Source organism: Garra rufa, chromosome 20 (genome assembly GCF_049309525.1).
Source record: "Garra rufa chromosome 20, GarRuf1.0, whole genome shotgun sequence".
Taxonomy (NCBI): Eukaryota; Metazoa; Chordata; class Actinopteri; order Cypriniformes; family Cyprinidae; genus Garra; species Garra rufa.
In genome coordinates this window covers 23349172-23368834 of record NC_133380.1, presented here as the reverse complement: position 1 = coordinate 23368834, position 19663 = coordinate 23349172, and the positions used below count along the sequence as shown (strand labels likewise).

General features: G+C 35.2%; 1 protein-coding gene across 1 annotated transcript in view; it reads left to right on the top strand.

Moving 5' to 3' along the window:
- tafa4b (TAFA chemokine like family member 4b) overlaps window positions 1–19663 on the top strand; it is a 52970-nt gene that overhangs the window by 7358 nt on the left and 25949 nt on the right. The window contains exon 3 of the mRNA XM_073826093.1: window positions 18435–18590. Within this exon, the coding sequence (XP_073682194.1) occupies window positions 18435–18590 (156 nt within the window). The remainder of the gene's footprint in view (window positions 1–18434; window positions 18591–19663) is intronic.

Here is a 19663-nt window from a genome sequence, read left to right as displayed (position 1 = left end):
GGTCAGACTCGGGCTCTTTCGCTGAATCATTCATATTATGCAAAGTCCTTCCCCAATGTCAGTGTTGCTCCAGCTAATTATCACACTTTCTTTAATTACGACTTCTCTTTGTTTAGTTGTTGCTAATGCAAGGTGACCTTTTTGCTGGCACAGAAATGCCACCAGCATCTCGAGTCGGTCTGACTGATGATGTTACTTTTCATTTTGACGGGGAGAAGAGGTTACTTTTCTAACCGAGGTGTTTTTAATCAGCTCGATGCTAATTACAGCAGCAGTGTGTTGTGAAGGTCACCAAAGTTTTCACATTTCATATACCACCAGAGTGGATGTCATTGCCCGTTTCAGTCTTATACTTAATTTCAAAATTCTTGCTAATTGGGTGAAAACAGTTTGTTGTGAAATTGCACGTTTAAGGAGAACGAAAGAAACTGGTGAACTGTTGGCAAAAACACAAAATTGCATTGCCAGCACTTTTCATTGATTCGTCACTCCTTGCAATGCGGTGTCTATGTTGGGAAAAGTTTCAGTGACTTTTCGCATTGACTGGCTGCACAAAGCAGCTATTTGTACCTCAATAGTCTGGAACTCGACCTGACTACAAAAATTACAATTTAGATGTTGGAGAAGTGGCCTGGAGACTAAATGACATTTTGGTATTTTGCACTGGTGACCAGACTTATAAAAATCTCTATTTATGACAAATTTAAAAAGCTGAAAAAAATGGCACAGTAAAAAGCTACTATTAAAAGTTTTATGCTATTTAAAAAAGTGATTTGTACCCCAATAGTCTGGAACTCGACCTGACTATAAAAAGTACAATTTAGATACAATTTAGTACAATTTTTGAGAAGTTGCCTCAAGACTAAATTACTTTTTGCTATTTTGCACTGGTGACCAGACATATAAAAATCTCTATTTATGAGATAATCTGAAAAAAAAAGGTAAAAAGCTACTATTAAAAGAGTTTTATGCTATTTAAAGATGCAATTTGTACCTCAATAGTCTGGAACTTGACCTGACTACAAAAAAAATTTCAATTTAGATGTTTGAGAAGTGGCCTGGAGACTAAATTACATTTTGGTATTTTGCACTGGTGACCAGACTTATAAAAATCTCTATTTATGACAAATTTAAAAAGCTGAAAAAAAAAAAATGGCACAGTAAAAAGCTACTATTAAAAGTTTTATGCTATTTAAAAAAGCGATTTGTACCCCAATAGTCTGGAACTCGACCTGACTACAAAAAAGTACAATTTAGATACAATTTAGTACAATTTTTGAGAAGTTGCCTCAAGACTAAATTACTTTTTGCGATTTTGCACTGGTGACCAAACATATAAAAATCTCTATTTATGACATTTAAAAATCCGAAAAGAAAAAAAGGGTAAAAAGCTACTATTAAAAGAGTTTTATGCTTTTTAAGGATGCAATTTGTACCTCAATAGTCTGGAACTCGACCTGACTACAAAAAAGTACAATTTAGATACAATTTAGTACAATTTTTGAGAAGTTGCCTCAAGACTAAATTACTTTTTGCGATTTTGCACTGGTGACCAGACATATAAAAATCTCTATTTATGACATTTAAAAATCTGAAAAAAAAAGATAAAAAGCTACTATTAAAAGAGTTTTATGCTATTTAAAGATGCAATTTGTACCTCAATAGTCTGGAACTTGACCTGACTACAAAAAGATTACAATTTAGATGTTTGAGAAGTGGCCTGGAGACTAAATTACATTTTGGTATTTTGCACTGGTGACCAGACTTATAAAAACCTCTTTTTATGAAAAATTTAAAAAGCTGAAAAAATGGTAAAAAAAAAAAAGAGTATTAAAAGTTTTATGCTATTTAAAGAAGCGATTTGTAACTCAATAGTCTAAAACTTGACCTAACTCCAAAAAAATTACAATTTAGATGTTTGAGAAGTGGCCTGGAGAATAAATAACGTTTTGATATTTTTCAGAGGTGACTAGATTAGAAAATCTCTATTAGTGAAAAAGTAAAAAAAAATAAAAATAAAAATTGGTAAAAAGTTGCTATTATACAGTTTTTTACAATCGTTTTTGCACTAATAAGAGAACTGTAATGTCATTTTTCAAAACTCTAGACACATAATTCACAACCAATGATCAAAATGCACATTTTTCAAATCACTTTACACATTTTTCAAATGCTTGGATACAATACACATAAGCCAAAGATCATTTGTTCATTGAACTTAAATCACCTGTTCAAAATGACACAACTTAACATCAAAGTATTACTATTTCAAAATGCAACTCACAAATTACATCTGAGTTGAGTGTGCATTCATTTCATTACAAAGATCGAACTATCAGTTGATATATCTGCTTAAAATGATAAATAACTGTTGCATTACTCTTGAAGCATATATTTTATGGAAAATAGTGCATGTTTAGATTATGACAGTTTCAGGATAGATCATTTGACACCAATTACCACAGAATATGACCCAGATGGACTACACTACACTCTCAGAAAAAAAGGTACAAAACTATACCTTTTAGGGTACAAGTAGCTGTCACTGGGGTGTTACCAAGGGTACACTTTTTGGGTACATAATTGTACAATAAGGACCCATTGTGTACCTTTAAAGGTACCTTTATATGTTTTGTTGCCCAGGAACAAAATTGTACCTCTGCAGTTTTTTTTTACCGTGTATCTATGGATGTCATATTTCAATCTTCATCAGATATGGTTTCTGTGGCCCCATGTACCTCTTTTACAGAACACATTTTCATATTCAACATTACTGAATGCAAGATGTCATTTTTATGTTATTGCTTTTGTGGTTTCAATGAGTTATTGGCTACCCTGGTAAAAAAAATAAAAAATAAAAAAATAAAAAAAGAATGTATCAAGAACGTTGGTGCACAAATTAGCCCTGCTGAAGAAGAAAAAAAATCCAAAACCAGCCTAGGCTGTTTGGCTGTTTTTAGCTGGTCAACCAGCCTGGTTTTAGCTGGTCATAGCTGGTTTTAGAGGGGTATTGACCACTTTTCTGTCTGGTCAGGCTGGGAAACCACCAGCTAAAACCAGCCTGACAAGACTGGGAGACCAGCTAAAACCAGCTACTTCCAGCTTAAACCAGCTAAGACCAGCCAACCAGCCTAGGCTGGTTTTAGCAGTTTTTTTTTCAGTAGGGTACAATATACTGTACCCTGCTGAAAAAAAAAACAGCTAAAACTTTGAATCTAAAATTTTTTCCCTTTAGAAAACCTATGCTGAGATGTATTTTATCAGTAAATTCCACATTACAGTATTTCAATGATACCACTGTGTCTGTACTGTTCTCAGTCTAAAGTAAAAAAAATGAAACCTGAATCACATATTTTGTACAACTGTATTTAATGATTGTACTAGCAAAAACACATTGAAACTATGGGTAACTTGTGTATGGGTGATCTAAAGTAATGTTCCTATAATATTTCATAATAAATTCGTTTTTTGAAACAATGCTTCTGCTAATGCAAGGCTTCTTTAAAGATATGAACGCAATATGCAAAGTTTTGAACACTGGACAGCCTGTGTTACAAATAATGACTGTTTTGAGTTTTGTATCTAGAGTTTTGAAAAATGACATTAAGGTTCAGTTAATAGTGCAAAAACGATTGTAAAAAACTGTAATAGTATTATGCTAATTAAAGTATAATTTTAAAGTTTGGGATCAGTAAGATTTGTAATGTAATTTGTAATGTTTTTTAAAGTCTTATGCTCATTCAAGAATTTTTCAGTATAATTACTCCACTATTTAGTGTCACATGATCCTTCAGAAATCATTCTAATATTCTGATTTATTATCAGTGCTGGAAACAGGATTCTTGATGACTAAGAAGTTAAAAAGAGCAGTATTTATTTAAAATAGAAATATTTTCTAACCATATACACTGTTTCTTATTTTATTATGTTATTTTATATTATATATATATATATACAGCCTCTGTCACATCTGACCTACAGTATACCTTGAGAAAAGCCAGTTATTCCGTGCAGTGTCATTTGTGGCCACATGGTGGCTCTGAAGCTCTATAAATGCCTGTACAGGACTAACCCCTCATGTGTCTGAATGAGAAGCAGTAATGGGTCATTTGTAAAGTTCTCCTGTGGAAACATGGACACTAATGGGAATGGATGGTCTGAATCTCACCCAAACGAGGCAAGGGCCATTGACTGATGGTTGACACTGAAACCAGACACTATAACTAACAACCACTTTTTCTTGTCTTGCGTGTCCTGTCATGCTTGTCCATGCTTGCAGGTAAATAGAGACAATAGCGTGCGAGCGACTGCCTTTGTTCCTGTCCGCTGTAATAGGCCCTTATATAGCCAACACCGAAGACCAGAAAAGTCCCAATGCGCATTGCATTTAATGAGTATACGCACATACACCAGCATGCCTACACGAACCATTCCTGCCCATTGCTTCAGCCGCCATACACTACATACAGTGTGTCAAAGTGAGTCGCCTGGAGCCAAAGGCCACCCACTCTGAGACCTCATTTGTGTTATGTGAGCTGTGCTTTGGTCTCTGTCAGTCTTGGCTGTTCTTACAGTCATGACACAAAGATTAAACACACAAGTTCAAACGTCTCTGCAACATTGTTCAAGCCTGTGATGACATTTGACACATCCAATTAAAAACAACAGCTAACCTGGAGCTATTACCTGGTCTGAGTAATGGAGGTGTGTGGAACATGTCAGCCGGGCTCAGGTAGTACGTTACGGGTGTTCTTGTTAGAAAGCTTGTTAGTTTCATTTTATGTCACGTTGCACATTTTCTTCTGTCATGGACGTAGACATTCATCTCTAACTGCATGTTCTTTCTTGAATGCTGAGCCAATCGTCACATGAGGTGTTATTTTATGAAATCCACATATCAAATATCTTTTAAATTAGGAAAAAAGTAAGATGGAAAATATTTCTGCACAGCGCTGTTGCCCATGTTTTTTCAAACAGGGATGCTGTTATAGTCTAAAAACAAGTTTTATCAAATGATATCAGTGATAGTGTTATAGTATCCCATAATCTATTTTAGCTTATATGAGTAAGCTATACACTATATATGTACATCAGTGGCGTGCAGTGATGTTTTTTTTTTCAATTAAATTTAAATTCATATCTCATTCACATTTTCTTGGTTAAGTAAAAATTACTTACACTATCAGAATAAAAATCTATATTGCCTATATTCTCAATATTTTGCCTTTATTCTCATACTATTTCAACTTCATTCTCTTAACTTTGACTTTATTCTCGAAACACTTAAGCATTTTTTTCTCATAATTTTGACTTTATTGTTGACATATTTTGATTTAATTCTTGAAATATTTTGACTTTATTCTCAAAAATATTTTACCTATATTCTCATAATATTTTGTAATTTCGACTTAATTTCGACTTTATTCTCAAAATATTTTGCCTATATTTTCGTAATATTTTGACTATTCTCGTAATTTCGACTTCATTCTCTTAATTTTGACTTTATTCTCGAAACACTTATTACTACCTTACCTTACTACCTTATTCTTATAATTTTGACTTTATTGTCAATATATTTCGACTTTATTATTGAAATAATTTTGACTTTATTCTCAAAATATTTTACCTATATTCTCGTAATATTTTGACTATTCTCATAATTTCGACTTCATTCTCTCGAAACTTTTTTACCCTATTCTCATAATTTTGACTTTATTGTCGATATATTTACACTTTATTAGTGAAATATTTAGACTTTATTCTCATAATTTCTACTTTATTCTCAAAATATTTTGCCTATATTCTCATAATATTTTGATTATTCTCATAACCAGGGGCCCTTAGCAAGTGGTCCCGGGTAGGCCCCCTAGGTGGATTTTGCAAATGATTCTGTGGTAGGGATGAGTAGCCTATTGTTTACATTTTATCACTACTGATACAATACTGCTTATTGATGCCATTATACAACTTTCTATAAGTTGGTGCAAAAATAAATAATGTAAAAAGATGTTGAAAATTTTAAGTTATTTTATTCTTGCAGTTTACAAATTCCTCTAAACAAACAGAAAATGGCACATAAAGCACCTTTTAAAAATAAAAATGCTCTCCAAAGAGAGAGAGGTTTCCTCGGCATACCACAACATGTTTGAACATCATATGCATAGGAGCACAACACTGGAACAGAGAATTATAGCGGCCCTAGCTATTTTTATGTAATGAAATTAACATACTGACTTCCACAGGAAGGAGGCGTGATTGTGATTACTCCAAAGTGTCCCTCTTTTAAGGACATTTTCATCTCTGATTTAATCTACAAGATAAAAAAGGCTTATAGTTAAAATCTAGAATTATTTATAATGATACTCCCATCAGGATTTCTACAGACATTGATTCAGTACCTGATTTTCATTTTTGAAATTGGGGTGAATTCCCCTTTTAGGTGACTCTTGTTGGAGGGAGTGGTTGAGTTTTTTTTTTTTAATATGTAATTAAATGTTTACTTTTGTTTTCACAATAGGCCAATTATGAGCACATTGTCTCTTGAGAGCGCAGAAGTGCTGAATGGTTTAAATACTGGCCAAACTTGAAAAGAAAGGCAAATTATAAACTTTAGTGGCGATGCATGTAAACTGTGACAGTTCCTGTTTCAAACGTGCAGTGTGCAGCTTGCTTACAGTGCAGACGCGATGTGGTCATTTAAAGCCATTTGCGCATTTTGAGAGGGAAAGCTTGCGGAGATTCACTCGTGCTGTTTGTAAAATAACGCCTGACAGAAAGTTTTCTAATTATTTTGTAAGTTATTTAATAAAGAAATATGAATTGCACCTCACCTTAAAATTCTTTTACCTGCGCCGGACAGAGATTGAGACGGTGCCGCTGCACATACCAAACCTCTCACGGCAGGCGCGTCCGGTTATGAGAACAGTTTCTAAATCGCAATTAACAAATAAGTATACGGAGACAAAACAACGCAGGTATAGATAACAGTATTGCATGTCCTAAAGCTTATCAGTAGTCCGGTATTAAACCAGTTACAAAAATGTCCGGTTATCGATTTCCATCGGAAGAAATCGGGTTCCCCGGGGGCCCCCTGGATCACGGGGCCCCACGCATTTGCGTGGGTTGCGTGGTGCCTAAACACGCTACTGCTCATAACTTCGACTTCATTCTCTTAATTTTGACTTTATTTTCGAAACACTTCTACTTTATTCTCATAACTTTGACTTTATTGTCAATAAATTTCGACTTTATTCTTGAAATATTTTAACTTTATTCTCTTTTTTTTACTTTATTCTCGAAATATTTTGCCTTTATTCTCTCAATTTTGACTTCATTCTCTTAATTTTGACTTTATTCTTGAAACACTCCGACTTTATTGTCGATATATTTCGACCTTATCCTTGAAATATTTCGACTTTATTCTCAAAATATTTTGACTTTATTATCGTAATTTCAACTTCATACCCTTAATTTTGACTTTATTCTCATAATTTCTACTTTATTCTTGAAATATTTTGCCTTTATTCTCATAATATTTCAACTTCATTCTCTTAACTTTGACTTTATTCTCAAAACACTTAAACATTTTTTCTCATAATTTTGACTTTATTGTTGATATATTTTGATATAATTCTTGAAATATTTTGACTTTATTCTCAAAAATATTTTGCCTATATTCTCATAATATTTTGTAATTTCGACTTAATTAATTTAGACTTTATTCTCAAAATATTTTGCCTATATTTTCGTAATATTTTGACTATTCTCGTAATTTCGACTTCATTCTCTTAATTTTGACTTTATTCTCGAAACACTTCTACCTTATTCTTATAATTTTGACTTTATTGTCAATATATTTCGACTTTATTATTGAAATAATTTTGACTTTATTCTCAAAATATTTTACCTATATTCTCGTAATATTTTGACTATTCTCGTAATTTCGACTTCATTCTCTCAAAACTTTTTTACCCTGTACTCATAATTTTGACTTTATTGTCGATATATTTACACTTTATTACTGAAATATTTAGACTTTATTCTCATAATTTCTACTTTATTCTCAAAATATTTTGCCTATATTCTCATAATATTTGATTATTCTCATAACTTCGACTTCATTCTCTTAATTTTGACTTTATTTTCGAAACACTTCTACTTTATTCTCATAACTTTGACTTTATTGTCAATAAATTTCAACTTTATTCTTGAAATATTTTTACTTTATTCTCTTTTTTACTTTATTCTCGAAATATTTTGCCTTTATTCTCACAATTTTGACTTCATTCTCTTAATTTTGACTTTATTCTTGAAACACTCCAACTTTATTCTCATAATTTTGACTTTATTGTCGATATATTTCGACTTTATTCTTGAAATATTATGCCTTTGTTCTCGTAATTTTGACTTTATTCTCTAAATTTTGACTTTATTCTCGAAACACTTTGTTGTTGATATATTTTGACTTTATTCTCAAAACATTTTGCCTTTATTCTCATAATATTTTGACTTAATTTTTGTCATTTCGACTTTATTCTTAAAATATTACCACTTTTTCATAGACAAGAACTCATGCTAAGTAAGTTTTAGACAAAGACATATTTATGAGAGGCCTGGATGGAACACCTAACCATACAAACCAAAAAAAGTGAACTTCTAATGCGCTTTGACTGAAGACTGTTAAAATGAGATAAAGCTGATTAAAAGTTGCTGTTTTTTAAATCATTTCTGTTTTCATAATAGTTAATATCACAGTTTCACTGTTCCAGTCTTTATGTCACTTTAATTAGGGTTGTCAGTTGATTAAAATGTTTAATTGAATTAATTAGAGAGATGTAATGTGATGTCTTTTGCGTCAGAGAGCAGGATTGTTATTTTTTAGCACATTTAAAAAAAATATAATTTCACTAAATTAACACGTTATATTGACAGTCCTACCCTTAGTGCATAATTTTTGCACTCATTGTCATCACAATCAACCGAGTTCCCTCAAACTGAGTCACAAAATGTCTGCCCTTTCGGTGCTGACAACCAGCCGGCTATTGACAGCAGAAAGACATGCTTCTTCATAAATCGCACAAAGGCTCACCCGCCTCGCGCTGTCAGAATATATCAATCGCCTGGCTGCCCCATCAGCTCAAGGTAATGGTGTTTAGCTCGACACCCAGATGCGTCCGCCACAGGGATAGAGACAGTTACCCATGCTTGAAATCTTATTTGATTTCAGGCTGATCTGAGATTTATTACTCTGAGACCATCATAACAGCGCTTTAAAATCCAGAACAAGATGGCAATGGTGGAACGCCGAGCGCTTAATTCCAGCTCCGCGGTCCTGGAGGAGAAGCCGCGCAAAAAAAACGCACGATTATCCCCGGAGTCTGCTCACTGTGCTTAATGGTGCAGCGGAGAATTTTACAAATGACTTCTGCTGCCAAGAGTGTAAGAAGAGACAGATACAGAGAAAAGCTTATTCAGATGCGTTTAAGCTCTTCATACACCACAAATTTTCCATGCCTGTTCAGTCATTATTAGCTTAATGCCACGTCTACAAGCAATCTAAACCTTTTTTATGCTCGTTTTTTTGTGGTTTGACGGCTGCTGTAGTCCTCAGGGCCGCCCTGAGATGTGTCAGATGGAGTGCCCAAGATGTGACGCCTGCCTGTGTGCGAGGAAGGTGTAAGACATGAGTGATAGTGCGAAGTGTGAGACCTTCATCCTCTGGTTGGCTCTGGTTGTGATTTCTCTGCACAGTAGGAAATTGCTCATCAATTTAACTGTAAATGACTGGTAATGGTATATAAAAGGTTGTGCATGAGTGTATCATTGAAAGTAAGCGAGCTACTTAGGAAGGACGTGGGATGTGTACGCTTGGTGCTTATGTCTTTTCCGTGACCCCATTATGCCAGCAGGAGGCAGTATGGCCTTTGTTCTTGGGGTTTGGTGGTGATGGGGTGCCTTCCCCTGAGCACTGAGCCTGCAACCTCTTGCTTCTCTGCACACTAACTGGGCGAACAGAACTCACACATGTGCACGTGCAAATTGGAACTCATGCTGCACTTTCAGAGAAGCTACACTGGTAAAATAAGTTCCAATTAGAATCAAAAAGTTTTAGTGATTTCATAAGCAGGTGCTTTGGTGGATCTGGTGGATTGTGAAAATGCTCATGAAAAATTTAACAGCATAATATATTTATATGTACACTACCGTTAAAAAGTTTGAGTCGAAAAGTCTTTTATGTTCAGCAAGGCTGCATTTATTTATTCATTTGTCAAATATTATTACAATTTCCAAAACGATTGTTTATTTTAAAGTATTTTAAAATGTAATTTATTTCTGTGATGGCAAACTGTATTTTCAGTTGCATTACGCATTTAAAGTCACATAATCCTACAGAAATCATTCTAATATGCTGATTTGATGGTTAAGAAACATTTGTATATATGATTGTTGAAAATATTTTTGTAGAAAATTTGATACTTTTTCAGGATTATTTTGATAAATAGAAAGCACACACACGCACACACACACACACACACACACACACACACACACACACACACACACACACACACACACACACACACACACACACACACACACACACACACACACACACACGTTGGGTTTACATGTTTTATGGGGACATTCCATAGGCGTAATGGTTTTTATACTGTACAAACCGTATTTTCTATCGCCCTACACCTACCCTACACCTAAACCTAGCCCTCACAGGAGATTGTGCACACTTTTACTTCATCAAAAAAACTCCTTGTGCATGATTTATAAGCCTGTTTCCTCATGGGGACCTGAGAAATGTCCCCACAAGGTCAAAATCTACTGGTATTCCTATCCTTGTGGGGACATTTGGTCCCCATAACGTGATGAATACCAGGTACACACACACACACACACACACACACACACACACACACACACACACACACACACACACACACACACACACAAAACAGCATTTATTTGAAACATACAGTCGAGCCCAAAATTATTCATACCCCTGGCAAATTCTGATTTAAAGTTATTTTTAAGTAAGTAACAAGTATTTTTTTGGCCGGAAATGCCACAGGCTTCTCCCAAAAGATAATAAGATGATGTACAAAAGGGCATCATTGTGGAAAAAAAAGTATTTCTTAGCTTTTATTTACATTTGAACAAAAAATTGGCATGTCCAAAATTATTCATACCCTTTGCAAATTGTCAAAATCTATAGGAAAATCCAAAGTTCTATACCATTCCAAATAGTCCAAGCTGTTCTAAAGCATCCTAATTACTCTGATTCAAAACACACAGCAAAAGTGGTGAAGAAATGGTTAGCAGACAAAACATTACAGTTTTTTACAGACGCTAGGACACATTTCTCAATACTTAGGTCACTTTTGCAAAACTCTTCACACAATTATCCTAACCGACTTTCAGCTTGGCAAAGCAGTTCATTTCACATTCAAAATGCACTACAACTACCAAAACACTTTATTCAGGTCTCAAATAAACTCATTCTTCCAGAACACTAGCAAAGGTTGACAGCCGACAAGCACACTTTGTCACCCACAAAACAATGACCTAAAAAACACTAACAACATGTAGCATTACACATTGTTTTCTTGTGTAAAACAAGGACACATCTCTGTTTATAATTGCAATATATATTGTTTATAACTGCAATATATGTTACTGGAATGAATCAGACATGACGCAGAATTCGTCAATATTTTATGTTGTTTATTTATTTTTATTTTTTTACACTAAGTAATTCCAAAATACAAGAATTTGTATACACACCATCCACTGATACAGATACAATAGTAATGCAAATCTACTGCATTTTTAGATTTGAAATATGTTTCAATAAAATATTGCTGTTGAATTTTGCTGTCTTATTCAGTTTTGCATTATGTTATTGTTTTGAACATAAGTTTAACAGTTTTGAAAACAGTATGTAATCATGTGCAAAATGTCCTGTACGTACAAAGATTTTTGGCAGTTGTTGTGTCTGAGTGAGAAAAGAATTCATGAAATTTGAGAGATGTAGTCATTGAATGCATTTTGTGCCAAAACAATGATAATTGATCCTCAGTTTAGCCCACATAGACTTCTGTTGTGCTCACTGTGTGAAGAGTTTTGCAAAAGTGACCTAAGTATTGAGAAATGTGTCCTAGCGTCTGTAAAAAACTGTAATGTTTTGCAGTGGCCCAGCCAGAGTCCTGACTTAAATCCATTTAAGAATCTGTGGAGGGAGCTAAAGATCAGGGTGATGGCAAGGAGACCCTCCAACCTGAAAGAGTTGGAGCTCATCGCTAAAGATGAATGGGCAAAAATACCAGAGGAGACCTGCAAAAAGCTGGTCAGCAATTATAGGAAGCATTTGATTGCTGTAATAGCCAAAAAAAGCTTTTCTGTTCATTGTTGTGAAGGGTATGAATAATTTTGGACATGCCACTTTTTGTTCAAATGTAAATAAAAGATGAGTAATACTTTTTTCCACAATGATGCCCCTTGTACATCGTCTTATTATCTTTTAGGAGAAGCCTGTGTCATTTCCGGTCAAAAAAAAACTTGCTGGTTGAATAAAAGTAACTTTAAGTCAGAATTAGCCAGGGGTATGAATAATTTCGGGCTTGACTGTATATATTTTGAACATTATAAATGTCTTTACTCCTACTTTTGATCAATTTAATGCATCCTTGCTGGATAAAAGTATTTCTTTAAAATGTCCAAACTTTTAGATGGTTGTTTATGTTTTGGAGATGCTTTTATTCAAAGCATCTTCATTTCATTCAAGTCATATTTTATCACTTCATGCAGTCCCAGGGAACTACACTCATGACTTTGCCATCACTCAATATGCTGCTTCTTGAGATACAAGAACGCTGATAAATCTTTTTTGAATAGTGATAAATCTTTTGCCATCAAATGTTGTATAAACTCAGTCTATTGCAGGTTAATTTAATAGTAGTGGACTGGCTGTTGGATGTAACCTCATGCTTGAAAACCAAGAGAACCAAGTTGTGCAAAGTAAAAGCAAATGTTCACATTGGTCACAGTGCATTTGTGTGGGTCACCATTTAATGTCCAATGTAAAATCTGGGCCCTGAACCCAAACCATTTGAGAATCACAGATTTAAATAACCTTTAAAAACCTCTGATCTGAATAACCGTTACTTGAAAAACGTGTAAAATCTCTCCCCTCACAAAAAACTTCAGTTCAAAATATTTATAGTGAAAAATGGTGCAAAGAACCAAAAAGTGGCATGTCTAAAATTATTTATACCCTTCTCAATAATCAATAGAAAAGCCTTTATTGGCTATTACAGCAATCACACTTTTCCTATAATTGCTGACCAGCTTTTAGCATGTCTCCACTGGTATTTTTGCCCATTCATCTTTAGCGATGAGCTCCAACTCTTTCAGGTTGCCATCACCCTGATCATTAGCTTCTTCCACAGATTCTCAATTGGATTTAAGCCAGGACTCTGGCTGGGCCACTGCAAAATGTTAATGTTTTTGTCTGCTAACCATTTCTTCACCACTTTTGCTGTGTGTTTTGGGTCGTTGTCGTGCTGAAATGTCCACTAGTGCCCAAGGCCAAGTTTCTGTGCAGACTGCCTGATGTTGTTGTTGAGAATTTTGATGTATTGCTCCTTTTTCATGGTGCCGTTTACTGTGATTAGGTTCCCTGGTCCACCGGCTGTAAAACACCCCCAAAACATTAGGTTCCCACCACCATGTTTGACAGTGGGGATGGTGTTCTTAAGGTTGAAGGCTTCTCCTTTTTTACGCCAAATGAAGGCTACATCATTGTGGCCAAACAATTAAATTTTTTCTTCATCTGACCATAAAACAGAAGACCAGAAGTCTTCTTCTTTGTCCAGATGAGCATTTGCAAAGGTCAAGCGGGCTTTTGTGTGCCTTATCTGCAGAAGTGGTGTCCTCCTTGGTCTGCGTCCGTGGAACCCAGCGGTGTGCAGTGTTCGTTGGACTGTCTGCCTTGAGATGTTGCCACCAGCAGAGCCCAGATTCATGAGGATGGCCTTGTTGGTGATCCTTTACCTCTCTCACTATCCTCCTGGCCAGCACAGGTGTCACTTTTGGCTTCCGACCACGTCCTCTGAGATTTTTCATAGTGCGGAACATCTTGTATTTTTGAATAATACTTTGCACTGTAGCCACTGGAACTTCAACACATTTAGATATGGCCTTATAGCCCTTTCCTGACTTGTGAGCAGCCACAATACGCAGCCGCAGGTCCTCAGTGAGCTCCTTTGTCTTAACCATGACTGTCCACAAACCAACAGCAGAGAGCTTCTGTTTTTCACCTGTTGAGTTGATTAAAACAGCTGTTCCCAATGAATCAGGGTAATTAGGATGCTTCAGAACAGCCTGGACTATTTGGAATGGTATAGAACTTTGGATTTTCCCATAGACTGTGACAGTCTGCAAAGGGTATAAATAATTTTGGACATGCCACTTTTTGTTCAAATGTAAATAAAAGCTGAGAAATATATTTTTTTCCACAATGATGCCTCTTGTACATCGTCTTATTATCTTTTGGGAGAAATCCGGTCAAAAAAAAAAACTTGCTGGTTGAATAAAAGTAACTTTAAGTCAGAATTTGCATGGGGTTCAAATTTCAGATGTTTGTTTTAGTTTTTCAGCTAATATTTATATTTAGTTTTTTTAATTAGCAAAAATTATTTGTAATAGCTTTAGTTAATGATAACACTGTAATGCTCCAGATACAAAATCACACATCACAGACACTTTTTTCAGATAAAGTTCACACATGTGCCTCTCGTACCAAAAAGCTTCCCCACTCCCTCGTCTCCAGAAAACAGAAGCACACTATCCATCATTCATTATCTCTCCGATACCCATGCTGCATCCTACATGAGGCCCCGTGGTGTCAGTCATAGTAACAGTTAGAGATCTACCCTTATCTGTTGTTTATCCAGCAATGTCGGCGCTGACAGAGACGGAGCGCGGCGAGCTCTTGAGCGGCACGCACACGGCCATCCAGCCTGTAAGCATTCGCCCCCTGGACTCCACACGCTTCCTCTAATTAAAGCCCAGTCGGCGGGGTCTGTGTTGGACAGAGAGGACAGGGTGATGGGGTAATGTGGCTACACGTGGAGCCTCAGGGGAGGAAGGCAGAGGGGTGAGTACAGGAGGAAATGAAAAGAGAGTAGAAAGAATGAGACCTCTCTAAGCTGAGGAGAATCACCTTTCCCAGGAGGAAGCTGTCAAACAAACTCCACATCATAGCGGGAGAGCGAGTTCACGGCCTGATGAAATGGAAACCACCATGTTGCTCTGTGTGTATGTGTGTGCCGACTGTGGCCAGCTTATGTCCAGAAAAAAAAGTAAAAGTGTTCATTTAAAAGAATAAGAGAATTTGATATTAGTTGAGATTAGTGCTGTCAAAATTAGCGCGTTAATGCAGAAGATTATTTTTTCCAGTTTAACGGCGTTAAAAATATTTAACGCAGGGGGCGGGGCTAGGGTTGGCCACCGCACTCACAACTGCTGCTTCTGTCTCTTTTTTTTCTGGACAAGAATTGCATTTATTTAGACACAGAACGTCTTTACGATCACATTAAATGGGAGACTTTTCAGACATGGACTCCAACTTGGCTTTAGCGACAAGCGCTAGTTAAACAAGCATGGGAAAGGTCCAGGTGACGAGGAGCTTCTGTAGAACAACAGTGAATCTGCATTACATTCGGCAGCGGCAGCTCTTAAAGTAATAGCAGCCAAATATCCTTCTATTCCAACAGATGTCTGTTAATCAAAGAACAAAAGAAAAGGAAGGAAATTAATAACTTTTGTAGCTTTAAGAATTCATCTATATTTAATTTAGTATTTAGTGTTTGATAACTTAATAATGGGTTTATGTGAAGATTGTTTTAAGTTCACTTAAATACAAAGTTGTTATTTTTTTTAAGTCTAATAGCTCTCAATTATACTGTAATGTTGAATGGCTTTAGTCAATGGTTAAATGTTAGAAAAAAAGAACAACTTCCTAGATACATCAGTTATATTGGTATCAGTGATACTTCAGTCATAAATAATATTTAAAAAATATAAAAAATGTACTGTCTTTATGTTGTTTCTGCATTCATTTGACGATTGAATGTGACATTATTGCAATATAAAAGTATATTTAATAACTTTAATATTAGGTGGGATTAATCACAATTAATTTCAGAAAAAAACTGTATGATAAATTAGTTTTTTTCTTTTAAATCTAATTACTAATTACTAATTAATTGATTAATTGATTTATTTTTGCCGGATTTAATACAAGAACTACAATGAAAAGTTTATTTAATCATATTTACAAATTAATCATAGAATCATGGCAGAATTTTTCATCTAACTGTTGCTGTACATAATAATTTGTAATTTGCCTTCTGACTAAATTGTTTATTCATTTTATGATTTATAATGATCTGATTTAATGGTTGCTAAAGAGTTTAACTATGGAAATCAAATGCATAAAATACTTCTCATTTAAGCCAGTTTTTGAGCAACTCTCATAACTACACTTCCCATAATTCTCTGTTGCAACATGAAAATTATAAAATACAGTTTACAAGTCAAAAGTTTACATACACCTTGTAGAATCTGCAAAATGTTAATTAATTTACCAAAATAAACTTACAAAATGCATGGGATCAGGGTAAATTTATCTTAAGCAAAATATTTAAAAAAATGTAGGCCTACACATCCTCATTTCATTCAAAAGTTTACACCCCTGACTCTTAATGCATTGTTTTTCCTTCTGAAGCATCAGTGAGCATTTGAACCTTTTGTAATATTTGCATATGAGTCCCTCAGTTGTCCTCAGTGTGAAAATATAGATTTCAAAATCATACAGTCATTGTTGGAAAGAGTTCAAATACACAAAAATGCTGAAAAACCAAAGTATTTTTCTAAAAAAAAGCGTTTAACAGTTTAACTGTTCAGTAAGTTGCCAAGGAATCATCTTTAGTTTTCTAAAGTACTTTTAAGTTTATTTTTTCATCTGATATTTATATTTTTTATTTTTTTTATTTTTAGGAAATATCGTAATGCTTCATATACAAAATCACATCACAGACACTTTTTCCAGATAAAATTGATGTGTCACACATCTATATTTTTCTTGCCTAAATCACTTGAATGCATATCACATTGCAAAAAGCACTTCTGAACTTATAAGTGGGAACTTTGTAGGAGGCAATATATAGTCTGACCTTTTGCATTTCTCACTGTTGTGTATTAAAAATATGGTATGTGTCAGTGGAATATGTTTAATGTATTTTTAGACATTGCTGGTCACTCCATTCTTTTCTTAAATATCAGACACATTTCAGACTGACCTTAGGAGTCGTTCACACAGAATGTGTTTTTGTGTTCCACTGTAAATATGCACTAGTTTAGCAGTAAAAAAAAAATCTTTGGACCTTTTTTTATTATTGTTTTGCACTGCATCTCACATTTTTTTTTTCTGTGTGAATGGCCCTTGATTCCATCCTGTAATGAATGTTGGCTAGCAATGTCCCAAGAGAAAAAAGCAACTCATAAATGTTCAACTCAAATCCACATCGCCTGCTTGCTCTCTTTCGTGACAGCAGGGCAGATGGTTATGCCACATATAAATTTATCAGTAAACACAGACTGACTAGTTACTTTTGTATTTAAGCAATGCTAATGGTATTTGATAACTTCATCCACACTGTGATTTAAATCATTTGGATATGTTATTTTCCACAGCCACCTGTTATAACGGCTCTTAATATGTCGTAATGCATTTCAGCAATTCGTATTACCATACTGCATCTACAATGAGGCATTGCCCGATACTCACACACCTCACTGCATAGAGGAGCCTGAGTTTCTTAGAGACAAATTTTGGCAGTAATTGAGCACTCATGTTAGACTGGCTGTAAAAAAAAGAAATAAAATCCAATGCTCAAGCGATTTATTTACACTCTGAGCTGAAGAATAGAGCCCTGTGTTCATTATGTATGTACGGCTAGGGGAAGTGGGAAAGAAACAGAGCGAAGACTTGGACCTGGCAGCCCTTAAGCTGCTTCTCATTAAAAATAGATGTTGTTTCTTATATTGGGTAGGTTATTATTATTATTAAATGTTAGGGTTACATCCATGAGCAAACCTTTAAATAACTATTTATTTACATCTATACACAAATTAAGTTGGCATTTCCTTTCGTGATCTCTTGCTGTCTTGCTCTGCTAAGTGAAAGAACAGACTTTACATAATGTTGCAATTTCTCTAGCTGGGAAACAGAAGAGCAGCATGTTATCTGTGTTTGCTTTGAGCAAACATTTGATTTTTATGCATATATTTATAACAAGCTTTACTAGGAAAAAAGAGAATGTATCTTTATTTTTTATTTTTCTGTCCCTTTTCCTCAGCTTCGTACCAGGTGAAGCAGGGAACCTGTGAGGTGGTGGCCATCCACCGGTGCTGCAATAAGAACAAGATAGAGGAACGTTCACAGACCGTGAAATGCTCCTGTTTCCCTGGTCAGGTGGCTGGTACGACACGTGCGCAGCCTTCTTGTGTGGAGGGTAAGTGCTTTTCATGTGTTTCAGGTAAAGTTACAGCTGGTGTTTGAGTTTTAATTCAATTCAATTCAAGTTTATTTGTATAGCGCTTTTCACAATACAAATCGTTGCAAAGCAGCTGTACAAAAAAAAAAAAAGTAGGCTACTACAATATATTTAGTAGCTTATTAGTGGTGACTACTGTATGTTAAGTCGATGTACATATGGCATAAATATTAAAAACAGTAATGGTGTAATCAAAAACAGATGATGAACACTAATAGTAATGATTATGTGTTGCAATCAAACTTGTAGAAAAATTGTGTAGTGCTGTATGTTGTTTCAAGGCTGGCATCATCGGCGGTCCTCTGGGGGGTTGGCATCATCTCTTCTTCTGAATCCCGTCTGAATCTTGTGTAATTCCTAGTTACCACGGGATGGAAATCCCGTGGCAGAAACAGAGAAACAAATAGAGAAATAATTAGCGTAGCTGCTGTTCCAACCAAGCAAAAATTATGTGTTTTGCCCAAGCTGAAGAATGTTGATGTGCATTTGATCAGATGTAACTGAAGTACAACGTTGAGATACATTATGTGAATGCTTGGCTAAAGAGATGAGTCTTTAATCTAGATTTAAACATACAGAGTGTGTCTGAACCCTGAATGTTATCAGGGAGGCTATTCCAGAGTTTGGGAGCCAAATGTGAAAAGGCTCTCCCTCCTTTAGTGGACTTTGCTATCCTAGGTACTACTAAAAGTCGAGAGTTTTGCGACCTTAGGGAGCGTGAAGGATTGTAGCGTGGTAGAAGACTAGTTATGTATGCAGGAGCTAAACCATTAAGGGCCTTATAGGTAAGAAGTAATATTTTGTAAGTGATACGTAACCTAATAGGTAGCCAGTGTAGAGACCGTAAAATTGGGATAATATGATAGTATTTTCTTGATCCGGTAAGGACTCTAGCAGCTGCATTTTGGACTATCTGTAACTTATTTATTGAAGAAGCTGGACAACCACCTAGTAGTGCATTACAATAGTCCAGTCTAGACGTCATGAATGCATGAACTAACTTTTCTGCATCAGAGACAGGTAACATGTTC